The sequence below is a fragment of the Myxine glutinosa genome, chromosome 13, assembly GCF_964187855.1.
Source record: "Myxine glutinosa chromosome 13, kmMyxGlut1.1, whole genome shotgun sequence".
NCBI lineage: Eukaryota > Metazoa > Chordata > Myxini > Myxiniformes > Myxinidae > Myxine > Myxine glutinosa.
The window spans coordinates 79470290-79495307 of NC_136273.1; the positions used below are offsets into that span (position 1 = coordinate 79470290).

At 42.6% G+C, this 25018-nt stretch overlaps 1 protein-coding gene across 2 annotated transcripts in view; it reads left to right on the forward strand.

The window, feature by feature from the left end:
* Window positions 1-25018, forward strand: part of LOC137439041 (uncharacterized) — an 86070-nt gene that overhangs the window by 18486 nt on the left and 42566 nt on the right. For both annotated transcript variants that reach the window (XM_068134649.2, XM_068134650.2), the window contains exons 8-13: window positions 10890-10943; window positions 11178-11231; window positions 15841-15894; window positions 16560-16604; window positions 18916-18969; window positions 19088-19141. In XM_068134649.2, the coding sequence (XP_067990750.2) occupies window positions 10890-10943; window positions 11178-11231; window positions 15841-15894; window positions 16560-16604; window positions 18916-18969; window positions 19088-19141 (315 nt within the window). The remainder of the gene's footprint in view (window positions 1-10889; window positions 10944-11177; window positions 11232-15840; window positions 15895-16559; window positions 16605-18915; window positions 18970-19087; window positions 19142-25018) is intronic.

Here is a 25018-nt window from a genome sequence, read left to right on the forward strand (position 1 = left end):
TTTGACTACCAGGTGAGACTCACAGGGGCGTTACCTTTAATCCCTCACTATTTAACACTCGGACCTCCAGGTAGATCCACAATCATACATCTTACCCCGACAAACGCCTAAACATCAAGAACTTATTACATGTAGAGTCCCTGTCACGACAGCCGAATACCTACCTATTCAGATCTACCTAGCTCTAGATATTGCTCTACCAAATTCATAACACAGCCCCCCCCCTGGAACCGTAGCTCCTGCAAGGTTCACCGCAGGCGCTACCATTCCAGCCTTAACACTTACTGTCACACACTTAATTAACCTATGAAATAAATCAGGAAGGGCTGTGGGAAGTGAGTCGGACTACCTACCTACACTTCCTTAACATGCTGAACCCCTTAACCATCATGCAAGTATGTACATTTTCTTCGTTGTTCCTGTGGAGGGAGGAAACAACAACACACAACACTAACTTAACCACAAAACTTAACCATCTTTCCAAACTCAAAACTCTAACCTTTGTACATACCCCGGTCTACAGACCGCGTCCCCCGGTGGATGCCACAAGACACAACCTTACCTGCGGGGCCATCCCCAATGCATCCCCCTAAATTTTCCACGGCCCTGTCCAGATGTTACAGGTGAGTGACACGGCTCGGTGGATTTCGCCCACATTCATGCTACACAGACCCCTTAACCACTCATTCTCATTCCATAGGTCATCAAGGCATTTCAAAAATCAATAAGGTTCTTCTTCAATACACCCCCCTGTAGGACCATGGCATTGATGTCATTCACGTGTGTGTGCATTCCTCAACTAGGCAGCGGGGAGGTACCGCACAAAAAGATGGTGGGGGCGCATCAGGCTGTGGTGCCCGCAGTCCCAAAAACAAGTCAACCGACTTACAAGTTCATTGCCCCCCCCCCCCTTTACCTCTTGGCCCCATGACAGCCCAACAGCCCCTTTCCGCCGTTACCTCGCCGGTGAGGGTCTCCACACACACCAGGCTCCTTTGCCTCCTGCTTTCGCGCAGCAACACGGGTCACCGGGGGACTTCCTCACCCCGCGGCGCCCAACCAGACCCTCCACCGACGAGCTCCAATTTCCAGTTACCACCGGCTGCCAGGGGTAATTGCCGCAGAGGGGGGCCCGCAGGCATCGCTCCTCAGAGCTTGCTCTGTACCTGCGGACACACACACCTTCCCCACCCACAAGACCCCAAAACACACTTCCTCCCCCGCTGCCATTCAATTCTCCACACAACTCAGCACAATTCAGTACAATTCATAGATGGTGTAAAAGGTGTTACAAGGCTTGCCATGGCCTGCCAATGTGAAATCCCATTCACAGTTCGAATCATTGAATCCTTACACATTTCCATTAGCACATTTCCAAAAAGCACAATTATCGCCCCTCATTATCTCCAATAATCATCACTCACTCTCCAGGTTCCACTCTCACGACCACATCAAAACACCTAACCACAACACAAAACATACGCCACCCACAAGACACTGTGGCTCCCATTCCATCCCCTCACCGGCCATGTCATCACTCTCACCCGCCTCCCAACTCCAAATTACATGTCCCCAATTTCCCAAAGCAAATCCTGAAGCCTGGGACAGTACTCCTCAAAACACTCACCTCAAGTGCAGGTAGTTGCAGGTTGGTCAGGTTCAAAGGTGCCATCCACCCATACAATTCCCAAAATTTCACATTGGGCCAACCAAATACTTCCAAATTTCTCTTTTGTCCCCACTACACTGGCAGGTATGTGGATCCGCATCCAACGGTGATCATCACTACACAACTACCTGTGGCCACGACAGCTCTGCACCTCTACCGTGCAAGGGTCACCGGGACAAGGTGAGCAGTCAAAACGCCAACATGGCCCATGAGTGTCCATAAGGGTGCGACCCACCATCCATCCTTCGGCCCCCCTGCGAGGAACACAGCTGCAGCAGCCCCAGCTGGCCAATGTGGTGAGCACTTGCTGCCAAAACACACACTACCGCACACACAACCTCGGCCCTGGGGGGCACGGTCGCAGTGCGTGGCATCCCTACAGCCACGTCCCCTGCACCTCCCCATCATCCCCCAGTCCGACTACAGAACTGCAGCCCCCCAGTGCTCACCCACACTTGACCACACCAAGGTCCAGTCAACAGCCATGCTCCACCAGGAGACCCACCCAGAAGACATGGTCCACACACCTCGGACACGCACAGCACCACGTTGACCCTCAGGCTACACAACTACATCCCCATCATCCCGCGTCCCAAATATCAGCACAGTTGCCCCCGCAACCAGATGAAAGCTGTGTCTTGCGACCCTATTAATTTCATCACAGCCTCCAACACTTTGGTCTACACACCTGGATCAATAATGGCGTCACTGTACAGTGTCCACCATGGCATTTCAAAATCCACCCTTAAATTTCCATCTAACCCACAGATTACCCATGCCAACCATTTGTCACATTTCACTAACCTCACCAAAGAAGGATGCTTTGCCATACACATGCCAGCCGAGCATGGCCCATATGCTCGGCTCGTTACACATCTCCCGATTCACATCCCCATGGCTCTCTTCCCAACCCGAGAGTCCATAAATCATAACGGAGCATCTGTGGAAGGTCACTCACACCATCATGTTCCACAGATGCCCCAATGGTTGTCCGGCAGGCTATCTCCATCCCTGTCCATTCGGTTTGACCCGCGTCCATCGACCAACACGGCATGGCAGGTCATCACATGCCAGTTGTCCCAGAGTCTCAGGGAGAGGGTGTCAGGTCGCATGCCCGGGTGATCACTACATCAGGCCCAAGCTGGCCATCTGCGGTGCCACCACCAAAGCGCGACCCACAACACCTCCCCCTAGTGGTCCTCAATATTTGCCATCCCAGGCTTGAGAAACCACCTCGGACCTCCCTGGAGGTCTTAACCCCCACCAGGGTCCGGTGACCCTGCCGGCCCGAGCCACCAGCTCGGACGGCGCCCCGATGGACAAGGGACGCCACACTCCACCAGACCCCCCGTGGGACCCAGGTCGTACCTCGACACCCAAGGCTGGACCCCACGTCCAAATCTCGCCATCACAGCCCCCCAGCTGGCTGGCATACCCAAATTTTGAAAGGGGCAACTTTTGCCCGAGGCCATCACCCATGACCTCTCCATATCCAGATCCCGCAGCCCGGGGACCAATCCCCACCATGGCTGCTCCAAATCAATTTCCCATTGTAATTTTATTTTAAATTTTCTTTTACAAATTTTCATTCCCACTGCCAAACCGCAGCTGCAGGGAACAACCTCTACCACCGGTTGTTCTGCCCCTCCCTGCAGTTGATCCAAATTCCCTACAGGGACCAAATCTCCAGAAGCTCTATCTCCCGATCCTCCAAGATCCAAATCCAGCCTGGAGCCAACACACTCCCCCAACTGGTTGTCCAATTTTGGAGCCTCTGTTTCCAAATAGCAGTGTACAGTGAGCGTCCCCTCGGTCATTCCAACCACCTCCTCGGACCAACTCACCTCTTCACCCAGGCTCCTTTGGGCCTGAACAAGCTCTACCTCCATGGGACTGTCACAGGTCTCCAGCCGCTGGATCAAATCATCCTCAATAAATACCCGGTCCGGCTCTATCGCATGGACCCCCAAAAACTCTACCCCCTCTTGCTCCGCACCACCGCCCTGGTGCTGCACAATTCCAAATTCATCCCCCGGTTGGGGTGTTGTGACATCCACACGGTCCCGATAAACAACCAGGCCAGAATGTGGGAAACATTCCTCATTACAACTCACATTCCAAATTTCCTTCCCCGCTCACCTGTGGACACTCCACGTTTACCTGCAGGCATTCCCCATCTACCTGTACACATTCCCCATCCACCTGTGGACATTCCCCATCCACCTGTGCACCTGCGGTCTCCCCATCATCCCCCATTTTGTTTGCCAGCCCATCAATTTTTATACTCCATTTCCGCCATTCCCTCCCCTGCGACTCCATTATATTTTCCATCCTTTCCATTATTCGAAACAATTGACCCAACATCTGGTCGGTTGTCGGGGCCGTTCCTACTACTCCCGACTCCCCGGTGGGGGAGGGGGATAAGTTGGTGCTCGGGACGGGGGAGGTTCCAAGGCTCACCTCGACATTTAATTCCCCTATTTCCGGCTCACTCCCGACGCTGACGGAGGCCTCGCTGCGTACTTCCATTTCGTCGACCTCCGACATCCGCTTTTCGGAAGGTCGTTCCCCGCGCGCGTATTTATTTTAATAATTCCTGAAACACAATTTAAATTTGACGAAGACGCGATATCGCGCTCCGTTTGCCCAATTGATTATCAAATTTCTCCGCCTCAACTATAACAATTTTGCGTTCGAACGTCGGGCGCAATGTACGCCCGACCGTGTCGATGTCGCTCCGCGGACAAAAAAATTTGTCCGACCGTGTCGATGTCTCGCCGCGGACAAAAAAATTTGTCCGACGGGTTCAAATCCTACACTCCTGACACCACTTGTTACGCAACCGTGATTAACACCACAGTTACGGATGGCCGATTTGCGAGACTTTAACTCCCGAGGCGAACACTCAATGGCGGACTCAAGTTCAACACAAACGCGCGGAATGGCGGGACACAGCGAAGGCTCCGCAACCTTACCTATTAAAATCAAACACCCAGGAAAACTGCGTTCAGATATATATATAGAAAATAATATAAGGATTTATTATCGAATAGTAATACAGTGAAAAAGCCGCGCCGGTAAATCTAATAACTCTAAATCGGGACGTCCCCACACGACTGACAGCAAACACGATACGAGGGAGATTATGAATACAAAAATAACACGTCACGTCGTTCAAATGTACGCGGATGCGGCTTATCTGTCTTTTGTCGTCTCCGTGGCGGCCGTCCACACCGTTCCTTTTGGCCCGATCGCACACCACCAGGTCCTTCGCTCCAAGCTCTACGAGGCCCCGCTCCAAGCACCACGCGTCCGACGCGTGGCCAGCAGCTTCACACGAGGACGATCTCCACAAGGCCCGTGCACCAATGGTTCAACGGAGGGCTCGACTTGCAACGAACTGCTGCGAACTGCCGCGTGCTCTGCGGGCTTGGTGTGCTCGGTGTGTGAACGAACTCTCCACCAACTGCCTTCGGGGAGCTTTTCCACCAACTGCCTTCGGGGAGCTTTTCCACCAACTGTGTCTCTGCGTCGACTGTGTGCTCCAACCAACTCCTACGAACTCTCTGGTGTCTGCCTGCGTCTGCCGAACTCAACTCTGGACTCTCTGGTGTCTGCCTGCGTCTGCCCGCGTCTGCCAGTGCCTGCCACGAACTCAACTGCCTGAAATGGCGTCCGACCGTCGCATATATTGGTGGCCGATGACGTCACATTGGCGCACTCCTCAGCCAATCACAGCCTCCCAACTCGCCCAGGTCACGCCCTCTGCGGCATGCGACTCCTGACATCTCCCGTCCGTGACCCCCCCGCGGTCGTTGTGTAACACGTGCCGGCGAGGTTGGTAGGCCTTTGAGGTGCGAACGGCGGCGGCCAACCGTGGCGGTGTTTTTGGCCTGGTTTCCTGTCTATTTATTACGAAGTCAATGTCAGGGAAAGGGAATTATTTAATGTTGCGCTAAGGACCTAACTAATGTTTATGTGGTTTGCAGTGCCATAATGGACAAAGGTTTGACTACCAGGTGAGACTCACAGGGGCGTTACCTTTAATCCCTCACTATTTAACACTCGGACCTCCAGGTAGATCCACAATCATACATCTTACCCCGACAAACGCCTAAACATCAAGAACTTATTACATGTAGAGTCCCTGTCACGACAGCCGAATACCTACCTATTCAGATCTACCTAGCTCTAGATATTGCTCTACCAAATTCATAACGATAGTAATCTCTGAAATCTCTTTAATGTTTTTTTTTTGTTGGTCCTCTTTTTTAATGTTTTTTTTCCTGATATTTGTATACACAGTGAAGGTATTTGTAATGTATTGAGCTATTTATTGAATAATTTTTTGTTATTTGCATGCTTGTGGTTGATTTTGGAATGTTATATACAACAACAAACACAACATGCATTTTAAGGCCATTTTCCCTGCTGGAGCGGGGGTTAGCCAATGTTATATGCAGATATTTAATTGCTTTTTCATTCATTGTCAATCAATTTTCTCATTATAATGTAAACACGACCGTATTAGTCATTGGGCTGCGGTCTTCAATGCTTTTTATGTTAATAAAACAGATTTATTATTATTATTATTAGTATTACTAGGGCATGCCCGTACTATATATATATCTAAAATTATATCCCCCCCCCTCTATTTACATGAAATGGTTTGGTCCATTCGCAAAGCCAAAGCGAACGGATTGCGAGTACGGTGACAATCCCCCCCCTCTATTTACATGAAATGGTTTGGTCCATTCGCAAAGCCAAAGCGAACGGCTTGCGAGTACGGTGACAATCCCCCCCCCCTCTATTTACATGAAATGGTTTGGTCCATGAAATGGTTTGGTCCATTCGCAAAGCCAAAGCGAACGGCTTGCGAGTACGGTGACAATCCCCCCCCCCCCTCTATTTACATGAAATGGTTTGGTCCATTCGCAAAGCCAAAGCGAACGGCTTGCGAGTACGGTGACAATCCCCCCCCTCTATTTACATGAAATGGTTTGGTCCATTCGCAAAGCCAAAGCGAACGGCTTGCGGAGTTTGGTAAATAAATCGCCATAGCTCGGTAACTACTTGTCCGATTAATATGAAACCTTGAAAAGGCACATCCTCGGGTCCCCAGCAATATACCTGGCAAGTTTCAAGTATATCGGACCCGTGGTTGTCGAGAAACAGCGGTCACAGACAAACGACACACAGACACACAGACACACACACATACACACACACATACACACAGAGATTACTGGAATTATAGATAGATTATTATTATTAAAGCATGCTGCACTCATATTTCAATAAATTTATTTAATTTAATTTATTAATATTATTAATTATTATTATTATTATTATTATTACTAGGGCATGCCCGTACTATATATATGCCCGTACTATATATCTATCTAAAATTATATCCCCCCCCTCTATTTACATGAAATGGTTTGGTCCATTCGCAACGCCAAAGCGAACGGCGAACGGCTTGCGAGTACAGTGACAATCCCCCCCCTCTATTTACATGAATGGTTTGGTCCATTCGCAACGACCACAGAACCCCCCCCTCTATTTACATGAAATGGTTCGGTCCAAAGCGAACGGCTTCCGGAGTTTGGTAAAGAAATCGCCATCGCGTACACAAACGCGCAGGAAAGCGAATGAATCGCAAATTCGTTTTTATTAGTTTTAAAACATCGTTTAACGCCAACATAGCGCCAACATAGTTTGCAAACGTGAAATAAATGAATACGCTCTCAAATGTGCCATCCGAGGCAGAGTGTGTCCGCCACGTTCGGCACACGCGCTAGTTCGCTGCTCTCTGATTGGTTGAAGCGTTTTTTGGACATCGCTCGGTAAGTAATTGTCCGATTAATATGAAACCTTGAAAAGGCACATCCTCGGGTCCCCAGCAATATACCTGGCAAGTTTCAAGTATATCGGACCCGTGGTTGTCGAGAAACAGCGGTCACAGACAAACAAACACACACACAGACAGACACACACACACACACACAGAGATTACTGGAATTATAGATAGATTATTAAAGCATGCTGCACTCCTATTTCAATAAATTTATTTAATTTAATTTATTAATATTATTAATTATTATTATTTTATTATTATTAAAGCATGCTGCACTCCTATTTCAATAAATATATTTAATTTAATTTATTGATATTATTTATTATTATTATTTATTATTACTAGGGCATGCCCGTACTATATATATATCTAAAATTATATCCCCCCCCTCTATTTACATGAAATGGTTTGGTCCAAAGCGAACGGCTTGCGAGTACGGTGACAATCCCCCCCCCTCTATTTACATGAAATGGTTTGGTCCAAAGCGAACGGCTTGCGAGTACGGTGACAATCCCCCCCCTCTATTTACATGAAATGGTTTGGTCCAAAGCGAACGGCTTGCGAGTACGGTGACAATCCCCCCCCTCTATTTACATGAAATGGTTTGGTCCAAAGCGAACGGCTTGCGGAGTTTGGTAAAGAAATCGCCATAGCTCGGTAACTACTTGTCCGATTAATATGAAACCTTGAAAAGGCACATCCTCAGGTCCCCAGCAATATACCTGGCAAGTTTCAAGTATATCGGACCCGTGGTTGTCGAGAAACAGCGGTCACAGACAAACACACAGACATACACACATACACACACACACACACACAGAGATTACTGGAATTATAGATAGACTAGGGCATGCCCGTACTATATATATATCTAAAATTATATCCCCCCCCCCTCTATTTACATGAAATGGTTTGGTCCATTCGCAAAGCCAAAGCGAGCGGCTTGCGAGTACGGTGACAACCCCCCCCCCCTCTATTTACATGAAATGGTTTGGTCCAAAGCGAACGGCTTGCGAGTACGGTGACAATCCCCCCCCCTCTATTTACATGAAATGGTTTGGTCCAAAGCGAACGGCTTGCGAGTACGGTGACAATCCCCCCCCCTCTATTTACATGAAATGGTTTGGTCCAAAGCGAACGGCTTGCGGAGTTTGGTAAAGAAATCGCCATAGCTCGGTAACTACTTGTCCGATTAATATGAAACCTTGAAAAGGCACATCCTCGGGTCCCCAGCAATATACCTGGCAAGTTTCAAGTATATCGGACCCGTGGTTGTCGAGAAACAGCGGTCACAGACAAACACACAGACATACACACATACACACACACACACACACACACACAGAGATTACTGGAATTATAGATAGATTATTATTATTATTATTAAAGCATGCTGCACTCATATTTCAATAAATTTATTTTATTTAATTTATTAATATTATTAATTATTATTATTTATTATTATTATTAAAGCATGCTGCACTCCTATTTCAATAAATGTATTTAATTTAATTTATTAATATTAATTATTATTATTTTATTATTATTAAAGCATGCTGCACTCCTATTTCAATAAATTTATTTTATTTAATTTATTAATATTACTAATTATTATTATTTTATTATTATTAAAGCATGCTGCACTCCTATTTCAATAAATTTATTTAATTTAATTTATTAATATTATTAATTATTATTATTATTATTTTATTATTATTAAAGCATGCTGCACTCCTATTTCAATAAATGTATTTAATTTAATTTATTATTATTATTATTATTATTATTAAAGCATGCTGCACTCTTATTTCAATAAATTTATTTTATTTAATTTATTAATATTATTAATTAATATTATTATTAATAAATTAATACTTAATATTAATTATTATTATTAATTTAGTTTATTAATTTAATTTATTTATCATTTTTCATATTTCAGCAAGCTATATTATTGCCAACAATGAAGATTCGCTCCTCTATTTTTAGTTGTGCCATTGGATGTCAGATTACCAGCAAAAAATGTAAAACCATGTTAGCTTACATGCAAAAAATGTAAAACCATGTTAGCTTACCTGCAAAAAATGTAAAATCATGTTGGCTTACCTACAAAAAATGTAAAACCACATTAGCTTACCTGCCAAACATTGTAAAAAAAAAATAGAAATATCAAAATACACATTTGCTATGAACAATTTGAATACTTACTCTAACTCATTCACAGTATTTGACATTTCTACCTACGAAGATTTAAAAAACGTTTTCAAATTTGGTACATTTTTATTTTTCAAATTGGGTACATTTTTCTTTTTCAAATTGGGTACATTTATATATTTTTAATTGGGTACATTTTTATTTTTCAAATTGGGTACATTTTTCTTTTTCAAATTGGGTACATTTTTCTTTTTCAAATTGGGTACATTTTTCTTTTTTAAATTGGGTACATTTTTCTTTTTTAAATTGGATACATTTTCCTTTTTTTATTGGGTACATCTTTATTTTTCAAATTGGGTGCATTTTTATTTTTTAAATTGGGTACATTTCTATTTTTCAAATTGGGTACATTTTTATTTTTCAAATTGGATACATTTTTATTTTTTTAATTGGGTGCATTTTTATTTTTTAAATTGGGTACATTTTTCTTTTTAAAATTGGGTACATTTATATTTTACAAATTGGGTACATTTTTATTTTTTAAATTGGGTACATTTTTTTAATTGGGTACATTTTTCTTTTTACAATTGGGTACATTTTTATTTTACAAACTGGGTACATTTTTATTTTTTAAATTGGGTACATTTTTCTTTTTTAAATTGGGTAAATTTATATATTTCAAATTGGGTACATTTTTATTTTTTAAATTGAGTACATTTTTATTTTTCAAATTGAGTACATTTTTATTTTTCAAATTGGGTACATTTTTCTTTTTTAAATTGGGTAAATTTATATTTTTCAAATTGGGTACATTTTTATTTTTTAAATTGAGTACATTTTTATTTTTCAAATTGAGTACATTTTTATTTTTCAAATTGGGTGCATTTTTCTTTTTTAAATTGGGTACATTTTTCTTTTTTGAATTGGGTACATTTTTATTTTTTTTATTAAATTGGGTACATTGTTGTGACTCCCAATTTTTCATAACATGGGAGAAACATGCAAATCAATAAACTGACGACATACTTGTCTTGACAAACTATAGGGTGCAATTTATAGGGTGTTTGGTACCAAACTGGTACCTTTTAGGATAAATAATGGTTGACACCCATCGAAGCCTCAAGTTCTAGCCGAGCTGACGGTTTGTTACGAAGTCAGCGTCAACAGGAAATGACTAACACCATGTTATCTCTGAATGTTAACTTCCAGGGCCCAGGAGGACCAGTGGGGCTGAATGCACTCAACGGGACTGCAGGAGAACCTGTGCGTTTTGTCCTTGATTTATTTATTTGTTTATTTATTTAAATAAACGTAGGCCTACTGCATTTTAATGGAATCGTTCAAAAGAAACACAAACATTAAACTTGCATGCAATCAGTGTTATGGGGCTGGATATACACCTGGTCATATGCTCAACAGGACTCGTATTGAATAAATCCGTCTTAACCCGACTTTATATGATGACAGATATCGCCGTCAATGTCATTTTCTGGACAGGGCTATGAAGGCAGAAATGGCAGCGTTGGCTTGGATGGCTCCCTGGGTGACTATGTATGCTTTTACTGTTTCCCACTCACTTCCTGATGCAGTCATCCATTGCTTGAGATCAGCACTGCGGCTGTTTCGCGAATCAACTATGTAGCGTCTCAATAAGTTTTATCTTTCATGTTGGAATCTGTAATTGTTCATACAGTGTCTTCAGAAAGTATTCACACGCCTTGACTTTTTCACACTTTTGTTGTGTTACAGCCTGAATTTAAAATGGATTAAATTGGGATTTTTTGCCACTGATCTACACATCTCAACCCATAATGCACACCACATCATGTCAAAGTGGAAATTATTTTTTTAGAAATTTTTACAAAATATTAAACAATGAAAAGCTGAAATGGCCGGAGTCAATAAGTATTCAACCCCCTTTGCTATGGCACTCCAAGTTGAGCTCAGGTGCATCCAATTCCCTTTGATCATTCTTGAGATGTCTCTACAACTTGATTGGAGTCCACCTGTGGCCAATTCAATTGATTGGACATGATTTAGAAAGAAACACACCTTTTTATGTCAGGTACCACAGTTGATGGTGCACGTCAGAGCAGAAACTCTACCATGATGTCCAAGAAACTGTCCGTAGAACTCCAAGATAGAATTATGAAGAGGAATCGATCTGTGGAAGGGTATATAACAATTTATCGTGTTGAAAGTTCCCAAGAGCACAGTGAGCTCCATCCTTAGTAAATGGAAAGAATATGGAACTACCCAAACCATTCGTAGAGCTGGCCATCCGACCAAAATGAATAACCGTGCAAGACGAACCTTGGTCAGGGAGGTGAACAAGAACCCAATGACCACTCTGACAGAACTATAGAGTTCCTTCGTTGAAATGGGAGAACCTGCCAGAAGTACAACAGTCTCTGCAGCACTTCACAAATCTAGGCTTTATGGGAGAGTGGGCAGATGGAAGCCACTCCTGAGAAAAAGGCACATGACAGCACATCTGGAATTTGCAAAAAGGCAGGTGAAAGTCTCTGAGAGCATGGAGCAAAATATTCTGTGGACTGATGAGGCGAAAATTGAACTCTTTGGCCTGAATGCAAAGTGCTACGTCTGGCAGAACCCAAGCACAGCTCATCACCCATCTAACAACATCCCTAACGTGAAGCATCCAGCATCATACTATGGGGATGCTTTTCAGTAACAAGGACTGGAAGACTTGCAATGATCGAGGGAAAAATGAATGGAGCCAAATACAGGCAAATCATTGAGGAGAATCTATTGGAGAGCGCAAAAGACCTTAGACTGCAGTGAACATTTACATTCCAACAGGACCATGACCCCAAGCATACAGCCACAGCAACACTGGAATGGCATCAGAACAAGAACGTTTAAGTCTTTGAGTCCCATTGAGAATCTGTGGAAAGACTTGAAGATTGCTGTTCACCGATGTTCCCCATCCAACTTGACAGATCTTGAGCAAATCTGCAATGAAGAATGGGAGAAACTCTCCAAATCCAGATATGCAAAGCTGATATGGACATACCCATGAAGAATCAATTTAAAATTCAGGCTGAAACAAAACAAAATGTGAAAAAAGTCAAGGGGTGTGAATACTTTCTGAAGGCACTGTATATTCACCTCTAAAGTATTTTGAAGTGTCATCCATTATGCATGCAAATAAGAAAGATGGTAATTGACTCCTTCCCCTTCCTCAGTATATGCTTCATACTCCATGTATATACATTCATATATACACAAAGAATTAAGTTAAGCACCCCCCCCCGTTTTTTTACAACCTCGCACATTACAAGTTTGTTGTCGTCAAAACAGTGTAATATACCCATGATATTGCTATATTTTCTGGAGAAGTGATATTATGGTCACATAAAAACATAACAATCATGCCGTTTTCAATATTTTATTCTGAATAATTTAAGGTGAAATTTTTTGGGAATTTTAGGCATATTTTCACCTCAATTTAAGTATGGAGCTATAGGTCCATCACGGACAGTGTGGATGACGTTTATGTTTTCTAACGTACAGTCATTGTTCTGAGAAGACCTCTAGCGATCTTTGCGTCAATAACGTGTGTAGGACCCACGTGATCGGATCACTGACTCAACCAATCACATTTTTTTCACTTTGATCACTCAATTTCATCAATGGATAATTGCTAATGTCATACCAATCATTATTTGATCTCACATACCTTAGAATATATGCCAATGTATACATATACACAAAGAATATATATTAGGGGGTGCTTACCTTAATTCGTTGTGTAGGGGTGCTTAACTTAATTCTTTGTGTATATATATATATATATATATATATATATATATATATATATATACACACGTATATACAGTCACGTGAAAAAGTAAGGACACCCCATGTAAAGTTTTGACTTTTTCAACATATTTCAACATACAGCTATTTGATCTTCATTTCAACAATATTGATAGATAAAGGTGATATAATATAACAAATATCATGAAACATTTACATTTTGTAGTCCATTGTATAATTTAAATAAACATAAATGCAAATTTCGCATGTGGAAAAAGTAAGTACACCCCTACATTTATCACTACTTCAACAACAACAACAACAACATGCATTTTAAGGCCATTTTCCATGCAAGAGCAGGGGTTAGCCGATGTATCACTACTTCAAATACCTAAAATTAGAATCAGGTGCACCAGCTCAGGTGCAAATGATTAGAACATCGTTGGAGAGGATCTTGGAGGAACCTGTCTTATTTAAACCTCAGACATTTAGTTTGGTTTGCTCTTTGTTGTTGAAGTGTGCGGCGTCACCATGCCTAGATCAAAAGAGCTCTCTGAGGCCTTCAGAAAGAAGGTTATCGAGGCCTATGAGTCTGGGAAGGGATTTAAAAAGATCTCCAAGCAATTTGAAATCAATCATTCGACTGTCCGGAAGATCATCTACAAGTGGAGAAGATTCCAAACAACTGCCAACTTGTTCAGGCCAGGCCGCCCCAGCAAGTTCAGCCCGAGAGCAGACCACAAGATGCTGAAATAAGTCGCTAAGAACCCCAGAATGTCATCACGGGACCTACAGGTAGCTCTTGCCACTGTTGATGTCAAAGTGCACGAGTCTACCATTAGAAAGGGGCTGCACAAATTTGATCTACATGGGAGGTGTGGCAGGAGGAAACCTTTTCTGTCCAGAAAGAACATCAGGGCAAGACTAAAGTTTGCCAATGAACTCCTAGGCAAAGACCAGCACTTCTGGAACAATGTGCTCTGGACAGATGAGTCAAAGGTAGAGCTATTTGGCCACAGTATCAGAAGACATGATTGGCAAAAACCAAAGACAGCATTTGACCACAAGAACCTGATACCAACTGTAAAGCATGGTGGTGGAAATATTATGGTTTGGGGCAGCTTTGCTGCATCAGGGCCTGGGCAGCTCACCATCATAGAATCCACTATGAATTCTTCATTGTACCAGAGGGTGCTTGAAGATAATGTGAGGCCATCTGTTGGAAAGTTGAAGCTCAACCGATGGTGGACCTTGCAACATGACAATGACCCTAAATATACCTGTAAATCCACAAAGGAATGGCTGAAAAGAAAGAAATGGAGGGTTCTGGAATGGCCAAGTCAAAGCCCGGATCTAAATCCCATCGAGATGTTGTGGGGGGATTTGTAACGAGCTGCGCATGCAAGAAACCCCTCAATCATCCCACAGCTGAGAGAATTCTGCATGGAGGAGTGGGCAAACATTTCTCCCAGTCGATGTCAGAGACTGGTAGACAGTTATAAGAAACGCCTACTTGAGGTTGTTTCTGCCAAAGGGGGCAATACCACCTATTAGAGCCAAGGGTGTACTTACTTTTCCTACATGCGAAATTTGCATTTATGTTTATTTAAATTATACAATGCACTACAAAATGTAAATGTTTCATGATATTTGTTATATTATATCACCTTTATCTATCAATACTGTTGAAATGAACATCAAATAGCTGTGTGGTGAAATATGCTGAAAAAGTCAAAACTTTACATGGGGTATACTTACTTCTTCACGTGACTGTATATGTATGTGTATATATATATATATATATATATATATATATATATATATATATATATATATATATATATATATATATATAATGGTATCTGTAATCTGGTTCTCCAACCTAATGAGCGGACATGTTGTCCGCTCATTAGGTTGGAGAACCAGATTACAGATACCATTATTAGTAACTCCCAACCGCAACCAGGTCGACTCCATATGATGAGTGGATACCAGAGATAACGTCACCGCGTGGCAGGCGGTGCGTATCCCTCCCAGCAAGGTGCAGCAGCAGCTGTATGGGACACCTTGCTGGCGGTTCTCCACTGATGATATGAAGGTCGCATAGTGACTGATATATATATATATATATATATATATATATATATATATATATATATATATATATATATATATATATATATATATATATATATATATATACCCTATTTTTCCCATTTTTCTCACACATCCCTTACCTCCTCTTCTCTTTATTTTTTCAATTTTCATTTTCCCATTTTATCCCACCCATTCCCATTCCACTCCTACACTCATATGTAATTGATAGATAAATATGAATCTCTTCATTGCAATCTCGTAATGATGTTAATTCTTTTAGGGTGATCATGGAAGAATTGGACCAACTGGTGAATTGGGAAAACAAGGAATTTTGGTAATTATGATTATTTTTTAAAGTGGTGAAGCCGTTTCGATATTTGGCTGTCCTTCCTTCCATCCATCCGTCCAGTAAAATGAAGAAGAAGAACATTTCTAACCAAGCAGGTTTCATTCTAAAGGGTTGTAAAGAGTAATTCTAATGGATAATCTAAAGAGTAATTCTAAAGTGTAATTGTAAAAGGTATTTCTAAAGGGTGATTCTAAAGGGTGATTCTAAAGGGTAATTCTAAAGGGTAATTCTAAAGGGTAATTCTAAAGGGTAATTCTAAAGGGTAATTCTAAAGGGTTCTAAAGGGTAATTCTAAAGGGTAATTCTAAAGGGTAATTCTAAAGGGTAATTCTAAAGGGTAATTCTAAAGGGTAATTCTAAAGTGTAATTGGAAAGTGTAATTGTAAAAGGTAATTCTGAAGGGTGATTTCTAAAGGGTGATTCTAAAGGGTAATTCTAAAGGGTAATTCTAAAGGGTAATTCTAAAGGGTAATTAATTCTAATGGGTTCTAAAGTTGTCAGCATCTGTAAGTCCTATAACTTGCATGGATTGCACACATATTGCCAAACTGCACTGCTTCCTTCGGAACAACAACTCGGTGCGATTAAAAAACAAAATTATTCATGGTGTCTCCAACTGCAGAAGTTAAAACAACTTTATTTCCACACAGGGTGTGCCTGGAGAGAGGGGTGTTTTTGGATCATTTGGTGAAAGGGTAAGAAACATGTTCATCAATAATGCAGCAAAGAGAGAGAAAAAATGTCCAGAAGCACAATGTGTTGTCTAAACAGATGTGACAAACCCAGGCAAGATAGCATTACCCCGATGGTGAGGGAAAATTGCATAGCATGATGGGCGTTAGGAACCTGCTCATCCTAACCTTAGACCATCACGGTTAATGTTGTAAACCCTGGGAGCTGTACAGACACGACCTAATGCATTTTCAAAGAAGTTTTTGACACTTACCTCCGCCTGCAATGCTCCTTAAAACTGGACAAATAGGTGGGGGACTCCACAATAAGGTCGGAAAGATTAGGACTGTTTCATGTTGTAGTAGAGTTGTAGAAGTAGTCGTAGTGGAAGATTAATCAAGGGAATGTTTATATTCATAATTGGGGTGGGAAAATTTATTTTTCCACCTGGCCTAGTTACCCCCTCCTGCACAGTGGTCCTGTGAAGAGATTTCCTTGTTTCAGGACTAAGTGAAGGTTTTCCAGTTTTTATTCTTTTTCTTTGTAGCCCTTCACATTTAGTGGCTCTCAGCCTTGTTTGGGGCGAATTTCAAATAAAAACTAGAACAATGACACCAATGTGCCTCCACGTAGTCCCTGTTCGTGACAACGGGTAGATGCCCTCGTTGAGTGTCCTAAAAGTAAACAAGTTTGATTTAAATCCCTTCAGCTGTTTCTGACATGACAGGTTTCACATCGATCGGTGAAGCAGTTTCGGAGAACGTTTTTTTTTTAAATATCAGCTTTCAAGGTAATATGGCTGCCAAACCAAGTGACATATGACATCAAAAATGTACACTCTGCATATGTATGGGTAGGGGATCACATTTGTGAAGTTTAGTGTTGATCAGTTAAGGTTCGTTTTTCTATCCAAGATGGCCGCCAAACCACATGACCTATGATGCCATCATTTTCAAACTATATGCATCAATGGCTTTAGATGGGATTTGTAAAGTTTTGCATCGATCGGGTAAGCGGTTTCTGAGATATAAGTATTTAATATTTTCCTTCAATCCAATATGGCTGCCACGCCATGTTTCCGATGACGTTTTCAGAATCAACTTTTAAATCGCCATACCTACTCAATGGCACACGTAATGTTTTGAGTCGATCGCTTTGGTGGTTTGGGAGAAGTTGTTTTTAAGGTTCTCGGTTAAATCCAATATGGCTGCCAAACCATGTGACCTTTGATGTCATAAGTTTAATATTTCAATACAAGCAGGTCATAGATCATGTGCATGTAATTTCACATTTTTAGGACAAGGAATTAGATTAAAACATTTTTGGCTGGTATACCACTTCATCGATTATGTCATCATCATCATGTTTGTTCCGCATTGGGAGTACTTGACAATGTGCCAAGTTTCAAATATTTCGATTGAGCAGTTTCCGGTAAATAATTTTTTAATTACTTGCGCTTAATCCAAGATGGCTGCCATGCCACGTGGCCTATGACATCACGATTATCATAAAAACATTCGACATGGGTGTCACTCCTACCCTGAAAGTTTTGTCTCAATCGGACATGTGATTGCTGAGAAAAAGAGGTTTATCCCGTGCGGCTGGACGGACGGACAACCCGAAAACATTATGCCTACGGCCACCATTGGGGGTGGGGGAGGAGGGTGGGGGGGGGGGCGGGGGTTGGGGCGGTGGTGGAGGGATAAAAATAATCCACATAGAGAATGTAAAAAAAATTGCCGAAAGATGAGTCATTGTACCATTTACATCTCATGTCCTATAATGCAGTGAGTCACATGGTAATTTTTCACTTCGACCTCAAATAATCATATTTTGTTTATATGAAGATTGATGCTCATGGAATAATTACAGAATAAAGTATAATTTCAGATGACAGAAAAAAGCATTTCCTTCTTTTTCCTGACAAAGCAATCACGCATGAAAAATTACTGGAACAGCGCCTCCGGTGATTCGGATATGATAAACTGTAATTATTCCTACCGGTTATCCTTCAAGGCATCCACGTCATCATGTTATTTGAACACTCCTGCATATCCATAATTTGCTCGATCGAATTAAAATCAATTGTTTTAGTTTAAAAAAAATTTGTCCCACGTCCACCTGATCCGCATTACCCGGTCTGCGCATAACGTGATCCATACTTTTTGTCTTGCTCTTCCATGAGACTTCATTCTTGTATTTAAAATGTTAAGGGCGTAGAAACAGCTGATTACACAAGCATGTTTGAACAGTTGTTTCGTTTGATGGTTAAGGTGACACCGTCATGTGATTTACCATCACTGATCGTAATTTGTTTTTCCTCCCCGAATCTAGGGTGATCAAGGTGAGATGGGGCCAAGAGGAGACGTCGGCCAAAATGGTCTACCTGTATGTCCCATGAGAAACTGCTGTTGGATAATATGACGTTGGACATTTAAACAATATCGTTGGAATTAAGGTTCATCAACACAATCAGAAGTGTGACTTTCACACCTTTTGCTTTCAGGGAGATTCTGGAATGCCAGGAAAATCTGGCTTCGCTGGTCTACGTGGACCGCAGGTGAGGATTTGGAAGCAACCACAGATAAATAATACTGTATATGTATAAGATGCAGGAAATTGCCCATTTTACTACTCATTGTGTCACACACAACAAACCACTCTTCTTATGAGAAACCGATTTAGGATTTTGAAAGGGTGTTGAAGGATGAGGGTGTTAAACTTGTCCTACAATGTCAAAATGGGCAATGCAATGTCAGCACTGAGCCCAGCACTGTAAGTGCAACATCATTGTCGGACGGAAGATTTTTAAAATAGGTTTTATTTATTCCTGAAAATAAAAATTGTGAGGGGGTCCATTCTCACATTAGTTTTAAATCATAGCAGCAGTAGTTGGAGATGACGAAGAAGTGGCGTATGACTGAAGAATTGGTGCACAACCGAAGAAGTGGCGCAGGACCTGAAGAAGTGTCGCATGACCTGAAGAAGTGGCGCAGGACCTGAAGAAGTGTCGCATGACCTGAAGAAGTGTCGCACGATCTGAAGAAGTGTCGCACGACCTGAAGATTTGGAGCACGACCTGAAGAAGTGTCACACGACCTGAAGAAGTGGTGCACGACCTGAAGAAGTGGTGCACGACTGAAGAAGTGTCGCACGACCTGAAGAAGTGGCGCAGGACCTGACGAAGTGGGGCATGACTGAAGAAGTGGTGCACAACCGAAGAATTAGTGCGCGACCTGAAGAAGTGGTGCACAACCTAAAGAAGTGCCACACAACCGAAGAAGTGGCGCACTACCTGAAGAAGTAGCACACAACCTGAAGAAGTGGCGCACGACTGAAGAAGTGCCGCACGACCGAAGAAGTGCTGCACGACCTGAAGAAGTGGCGCACGACCTGAAGAAGTGCCGCACGACCGAAGAAGTGCCGCATGACCTGAAGAAGTGGCGCACGACCGAAGAAGTAGTGCACAACCTGAAGAAGTGGCGCACAACCTGAAGAAGTGGGGCATGACCAAAGAAGTGGCACACAACCAAAGAAGTGGCGCACGACCGAAGAAGTGGCGCACGACCGAAGAATTGGCACACAACCAAAGAAGTGGCACCAGACCGAAGAAGTGGCGCATGACCGAAGAATTGGCACACAACCTGAGGAAGTGGCACCAGACCGAAGAAGTTGGAGGGAGGGGGGATGGGGTTTCCTCAAAGCCGGTGACTCAAAATTTGCAGACATACCATAGACAGCTGTCGGGGAAACACCTTTAAACCAGTATTGATGCAAATGGTGCGTCATTGCAAACAATTCTGTTCCAGCCAATCGGAGCCAGGGATAGTGGTGACTGAGTCAACCAATGGGCATTGAGAATTCCAGTTACGTCATGACTAATGAACCAATCGGTGTCGCTGTTAAGTGGACATGCTTATAAATGCACGATCTGTCACCTGTTCCAGTCTTTTGCTGTGAATCGCCTTGAGAAGTACAGCACGAAAATCTTCGGTGTTATTGTTATTATGTCGTGTTTGTTTTCTTGTATTTTAAAGTTCAGTTCAGTTTTAAAGTTCAAACCAAACATCTGTTTATCGTATTTTTCTGTCGCTCTTTCTCTCGCTCTTTTTTTACTGTTTGTTCATTCCCTTGCTTGTTTTGTCTAACTATTGTCCCACTGTTGGTATGTCCATTTCCTTTTTACCCTCTGTCCACTTGCACTTCCCTGAGCCCAAATTTTGTACACAAAAAAACAAAACCCAATAATCTATACCATAAGAGAGCTGTTTGTTAGGGTTAGGGTTAGTCTGTCTGTCTGTCTGTCTGTTGCCATTTCTCTCAAAGATGGTTGAACGGATCTTCGTCAAACTTTCAGAGGTTCATCAGTGAGTGTCGGTGAATGTTTTCGGCAAAAAAAAAAAAACAGAAATTTTGGGGAAAAATTAGATTTTTTGGAATAAAAAAAAAATCACTCCATGATGCCTGCATCTTTGTAGCTATGTGAAAGTTGATTTAAATTATCCCCGATTAGTTTGTGTGTGTATGTGTATGTGTGTGTGTGTGTGTGTGTGTGTGATATAGCAATATTAAATCAAAATTTTCCTTTGTGGGTGTAGGGAAGTGTTTTAGGCACCCACAAACAGTAAAAAAAAAAATTCAAAATTGATTTCTTCAAAATGCCAACAGGATCACTGGGCAACGCCAGCTACTCCTGCTCGTATGTGATAAAGCTATGGGAGCTGCACAGCCATTTATCTCTAGTTTACCTGCGATATTTGTCGGGTGTTATGTGTTCATCCCATTTGTTTTCCATGCGCACATTCTTTCAGGGATGAATTTCCTGAAGAAAATCGATGCAGAAACAAAACCAGTTCACCTAACCCACAAAGTCCATGATCAAACATCCTTTAAACCCCTTTGTCGGTTGCCTAACTAGAGCTGCTCCAAAATGGAGATAACACTCAAGTGGTTTGTCAGTTTTACTCTTTATTGTACAGTTGGAAAGAGATGGGGCAGAGCCACACATGGTAAACATACTTAAAAATACAAGTATTTAAACACAGAAGGATGCATTAGTAAACCGACTACAGGTGGTTAATGTGGAATACTGATTCAGGATTTTGAAAAGGGGCAAAAGGGTAATGGCTGGTAAATTTGTCCTAAAATACCTCTGCCATACAATCTCACTATGATTCACCAAATGTCCGTCTGTCTGTCTGTCTGTCTGTCCGTTCGAAGGTACCGTAAAAACTGCTGAACCGATCTCAACGATATTTTGGGTGGGTAATCCTGGGATCTCCAGGAGTAAAATAGGCTATTTAGTTTTCCCAATTTCAGCTTTGGTCTCCAGCATTCTCAGGTTTCGACTCCCGCATAACATTCGCGTTCGCATAACGTTCATTGTGACGATGTTTCCATTGTGACGATGTTGTTTTCCTGGGTGCCGCACAAACAGCTGCACCGATTGGACTCGGTGACCTCAGACAAAGACCTTTTATAAGGACACGGGTTGAATCCTTGCTTGAGAGAATTCCACCCCCCTCCCCGCCATCACAGCCGTCTCTCCAACTTACAATCCCACGAGATATGCGGAAAGGACGACCCAAAACCAATATAAACATCATTCGTATATAAACATCATTAAAAGTAAATAATGACCTCGGCCAAAGTTCAAACGACGTCGAATTGGATAACGTGACGTGATAATCGGATAATGTGATAACGTGTTGATTTGTCTAAAGAAGTGGCACACGACCTGAAGAAGTGTCGCACGACCTGATGAAGTGGCGCAGGACCTGAAGAAGTGGGGCACAACTGAAGAAGTGCCGCATGACTGAAGAATTAGTGCACGACCTGAAGAACCTGAAGATTTGAAGACAAACCTGAAGACATTCCGATGTCCCAAGGCCATAACACCTATCGGCTCAAAATCATTTTAACTGTTGATTTGGTACAGTTAGACGTATCGGGAATTTGGTACACGTATCGGGAGTACATACGACATAGCGATTGTGAATGTGACAGCTCTGAGGCGTCTTTCGCTTGGCATCGCAGTGACGGCGAGCACCAAGATGGCGGCTGTAAGATTAAAATCTGGCTTCAAGCCTCCTCACCACCCAAAGCCTTCAACCAGACATATTAACACGCTCCTCCCTTCATTCCCGTTCTTCAAAGCAAAGCGATAAAAATGGTTGTATCGCCATTATATATGACGAGCAACGGTACCCGCCCTAAGGGCGGGGCTTAAATTGGGAGGCGGGATTTATTTTAACATCCGTTAAATATCACACGTAAATCATCAAAATCTAAATAGTATTTTTAGAATCTCATTTAAAAAAAACACATCACTGTGATTTGATGATTTGCGTGTGATACGATTTAACGGATGTTTATATGAATCGTTTCAAATAAAAAAAACCTTCAATTTCTGATATTTTGCCTTTTCATTTGGGCCTCCCAATTGAAGCTCCGCCCACAGGGCGGGTACCGTTGCTAGTAAACGGTAATCCCAGAAGCAAACAAAGCATTAGGAACTAGAAGGGCACTCGGTAGAGCGCAAACCTCCACCAGGCTGAACAGTTTACATTTTGTATCCCACTGATAGGCCGGATCTGGATTCGGACCTGAACCAAAATCTAATCGGATTGTTCTTGACAGCGAACCAACTCCTTCACCTAGCTTTGTCATAATCGGTCCACAACTTTTTGAAGTAACATGCTATTAATCGTTTTTGGCCCCATCACTCAATGATGAAGAATCATTTTAATATAATAAGAATTCTTGTATCCGGATCCAGATTCAAATCTTCACAAAACCGATTCATTTCCTCCTGGACATACAACTAACTTGTCCACCAAGTTTCGTCCGAATCCGTCCACAACTTTTTGAGATATCGTGATATTTATCATTTTTAGCCCAACTTCTCAATGGTGAAGATTCACATTTTCTTTGTATACAAAGTCGAGGCTCATGTAAAAGAAACACATTAAACACAAAGACGCATACAAAAAACACGTAAACGTATAATAAAGGGAGCGGGAGACAGAAGGGGGAGAGAGAGCGAAGCACATCAACTCAACAGTAGAGTACAGGGACAGTGATAGATCTGTGGAAGAGAGAGGGCTCGGGGTGGGGGGTGGGGGAGGGGGAGGGAGAAGGTTAAACAAAAAATAGACACCACTCGGCATTTCAGGAAAGAAAAAAACGGAATTTGAAAAAGGTGGATTTGGGGTATATTAGCGGAGGTAGAAAAGATCAAGGTTTTGAATGGTGGAGGATAAGAGATGTTGGTGAGTTGCTGTTTTGAAGACCTGGAGGGAGGAGAGGGATTGAAGAGAGTGAGGCGAGTTTGTTCCAGAGGCGGGAGAAAAGGGGAATGAAAGAGTGAATGGGAGCAGAGAATCTTGATTTTGGCAGTTTCACCATAAGAGGTTTGCTAGCAGTTCCTATGCGCCCTGAAGGAATATTTGAGCAGGGGGGAGCTAGGCCGGAGAGTAGCCGGTAGAAGACAGAAAGACCACCAACCTGCCTGCGGTGAGAGAGTGAAAGGCCCTCAGTATGAGCTTCATCACGGGAGATACCAACGATTCTAAAAGCCTTGGTTTGTACAGCGTGAAGACGATCAAGGTGTGAGACAGGAGCACCAGCCCAGAGAGGAAAGCAGTACTCCATCAAGGTGCGGATGAAAGCTTTGTAGGTGGTGAGAAGCTCAGAGGTGCCAAGGAAGGACTTCGCAGGACGGAGGATGCTCAGTCGGCGACTGGCTTTGGAGGCCAGCTTGGAAATGTGGTTTTCCAAGGAAAGATCATGGCTGATAGTGAGACCCAAAAGCTTGAGTGACATAACTTCTTGGAGAGGATTGTTCAGAAAGTAGATGGGAGAGTTTTCCAGACGGTCTTTGCAGAGAAACATCATGAGGTTGTGTGATTTGTCAGGATTGAAGGACATGTTCCACTTGTTTGACCAGTCTGTGATACTGTCCAGGTCTGCAGAGAGTGAGGAGGCTGCAGACTGCCGATCTTAGGTTTGAGATATGGAGCGGCAGAGAGTGGAGTCATCAGCAAAGAGATAGAGAGGATTTTCCAGAGAGTCGGAGAGATCATTAATGAAGACCAGAAAAAGCACAGGGCCCAGAACACTGCCTTGAGGAACTCCAGCATGAACAGGAAGGGGAGATGAGAGAAATCCATTCAGGGCTACACGTTGCCTACGACCAGAGAGGAGAAGATGCGTGGAGATTTCCATGGATACCATAGGAGGAGATTTTGTTGAGCAGGGACTGTATCGAAGAAGTGTCAGACTGTATCGAAGGCACGAGCTATGTCACGGGAGATGGATCTGATTTGCTGTTTGGTGTTTAGGACCTACAACCATTGTTGAGACAGCAGAACATTTAGAAATGATCAGATCCAGGTCCGGATCCGGATCTTCATCAAAATGTAATAATTTTGGCCTC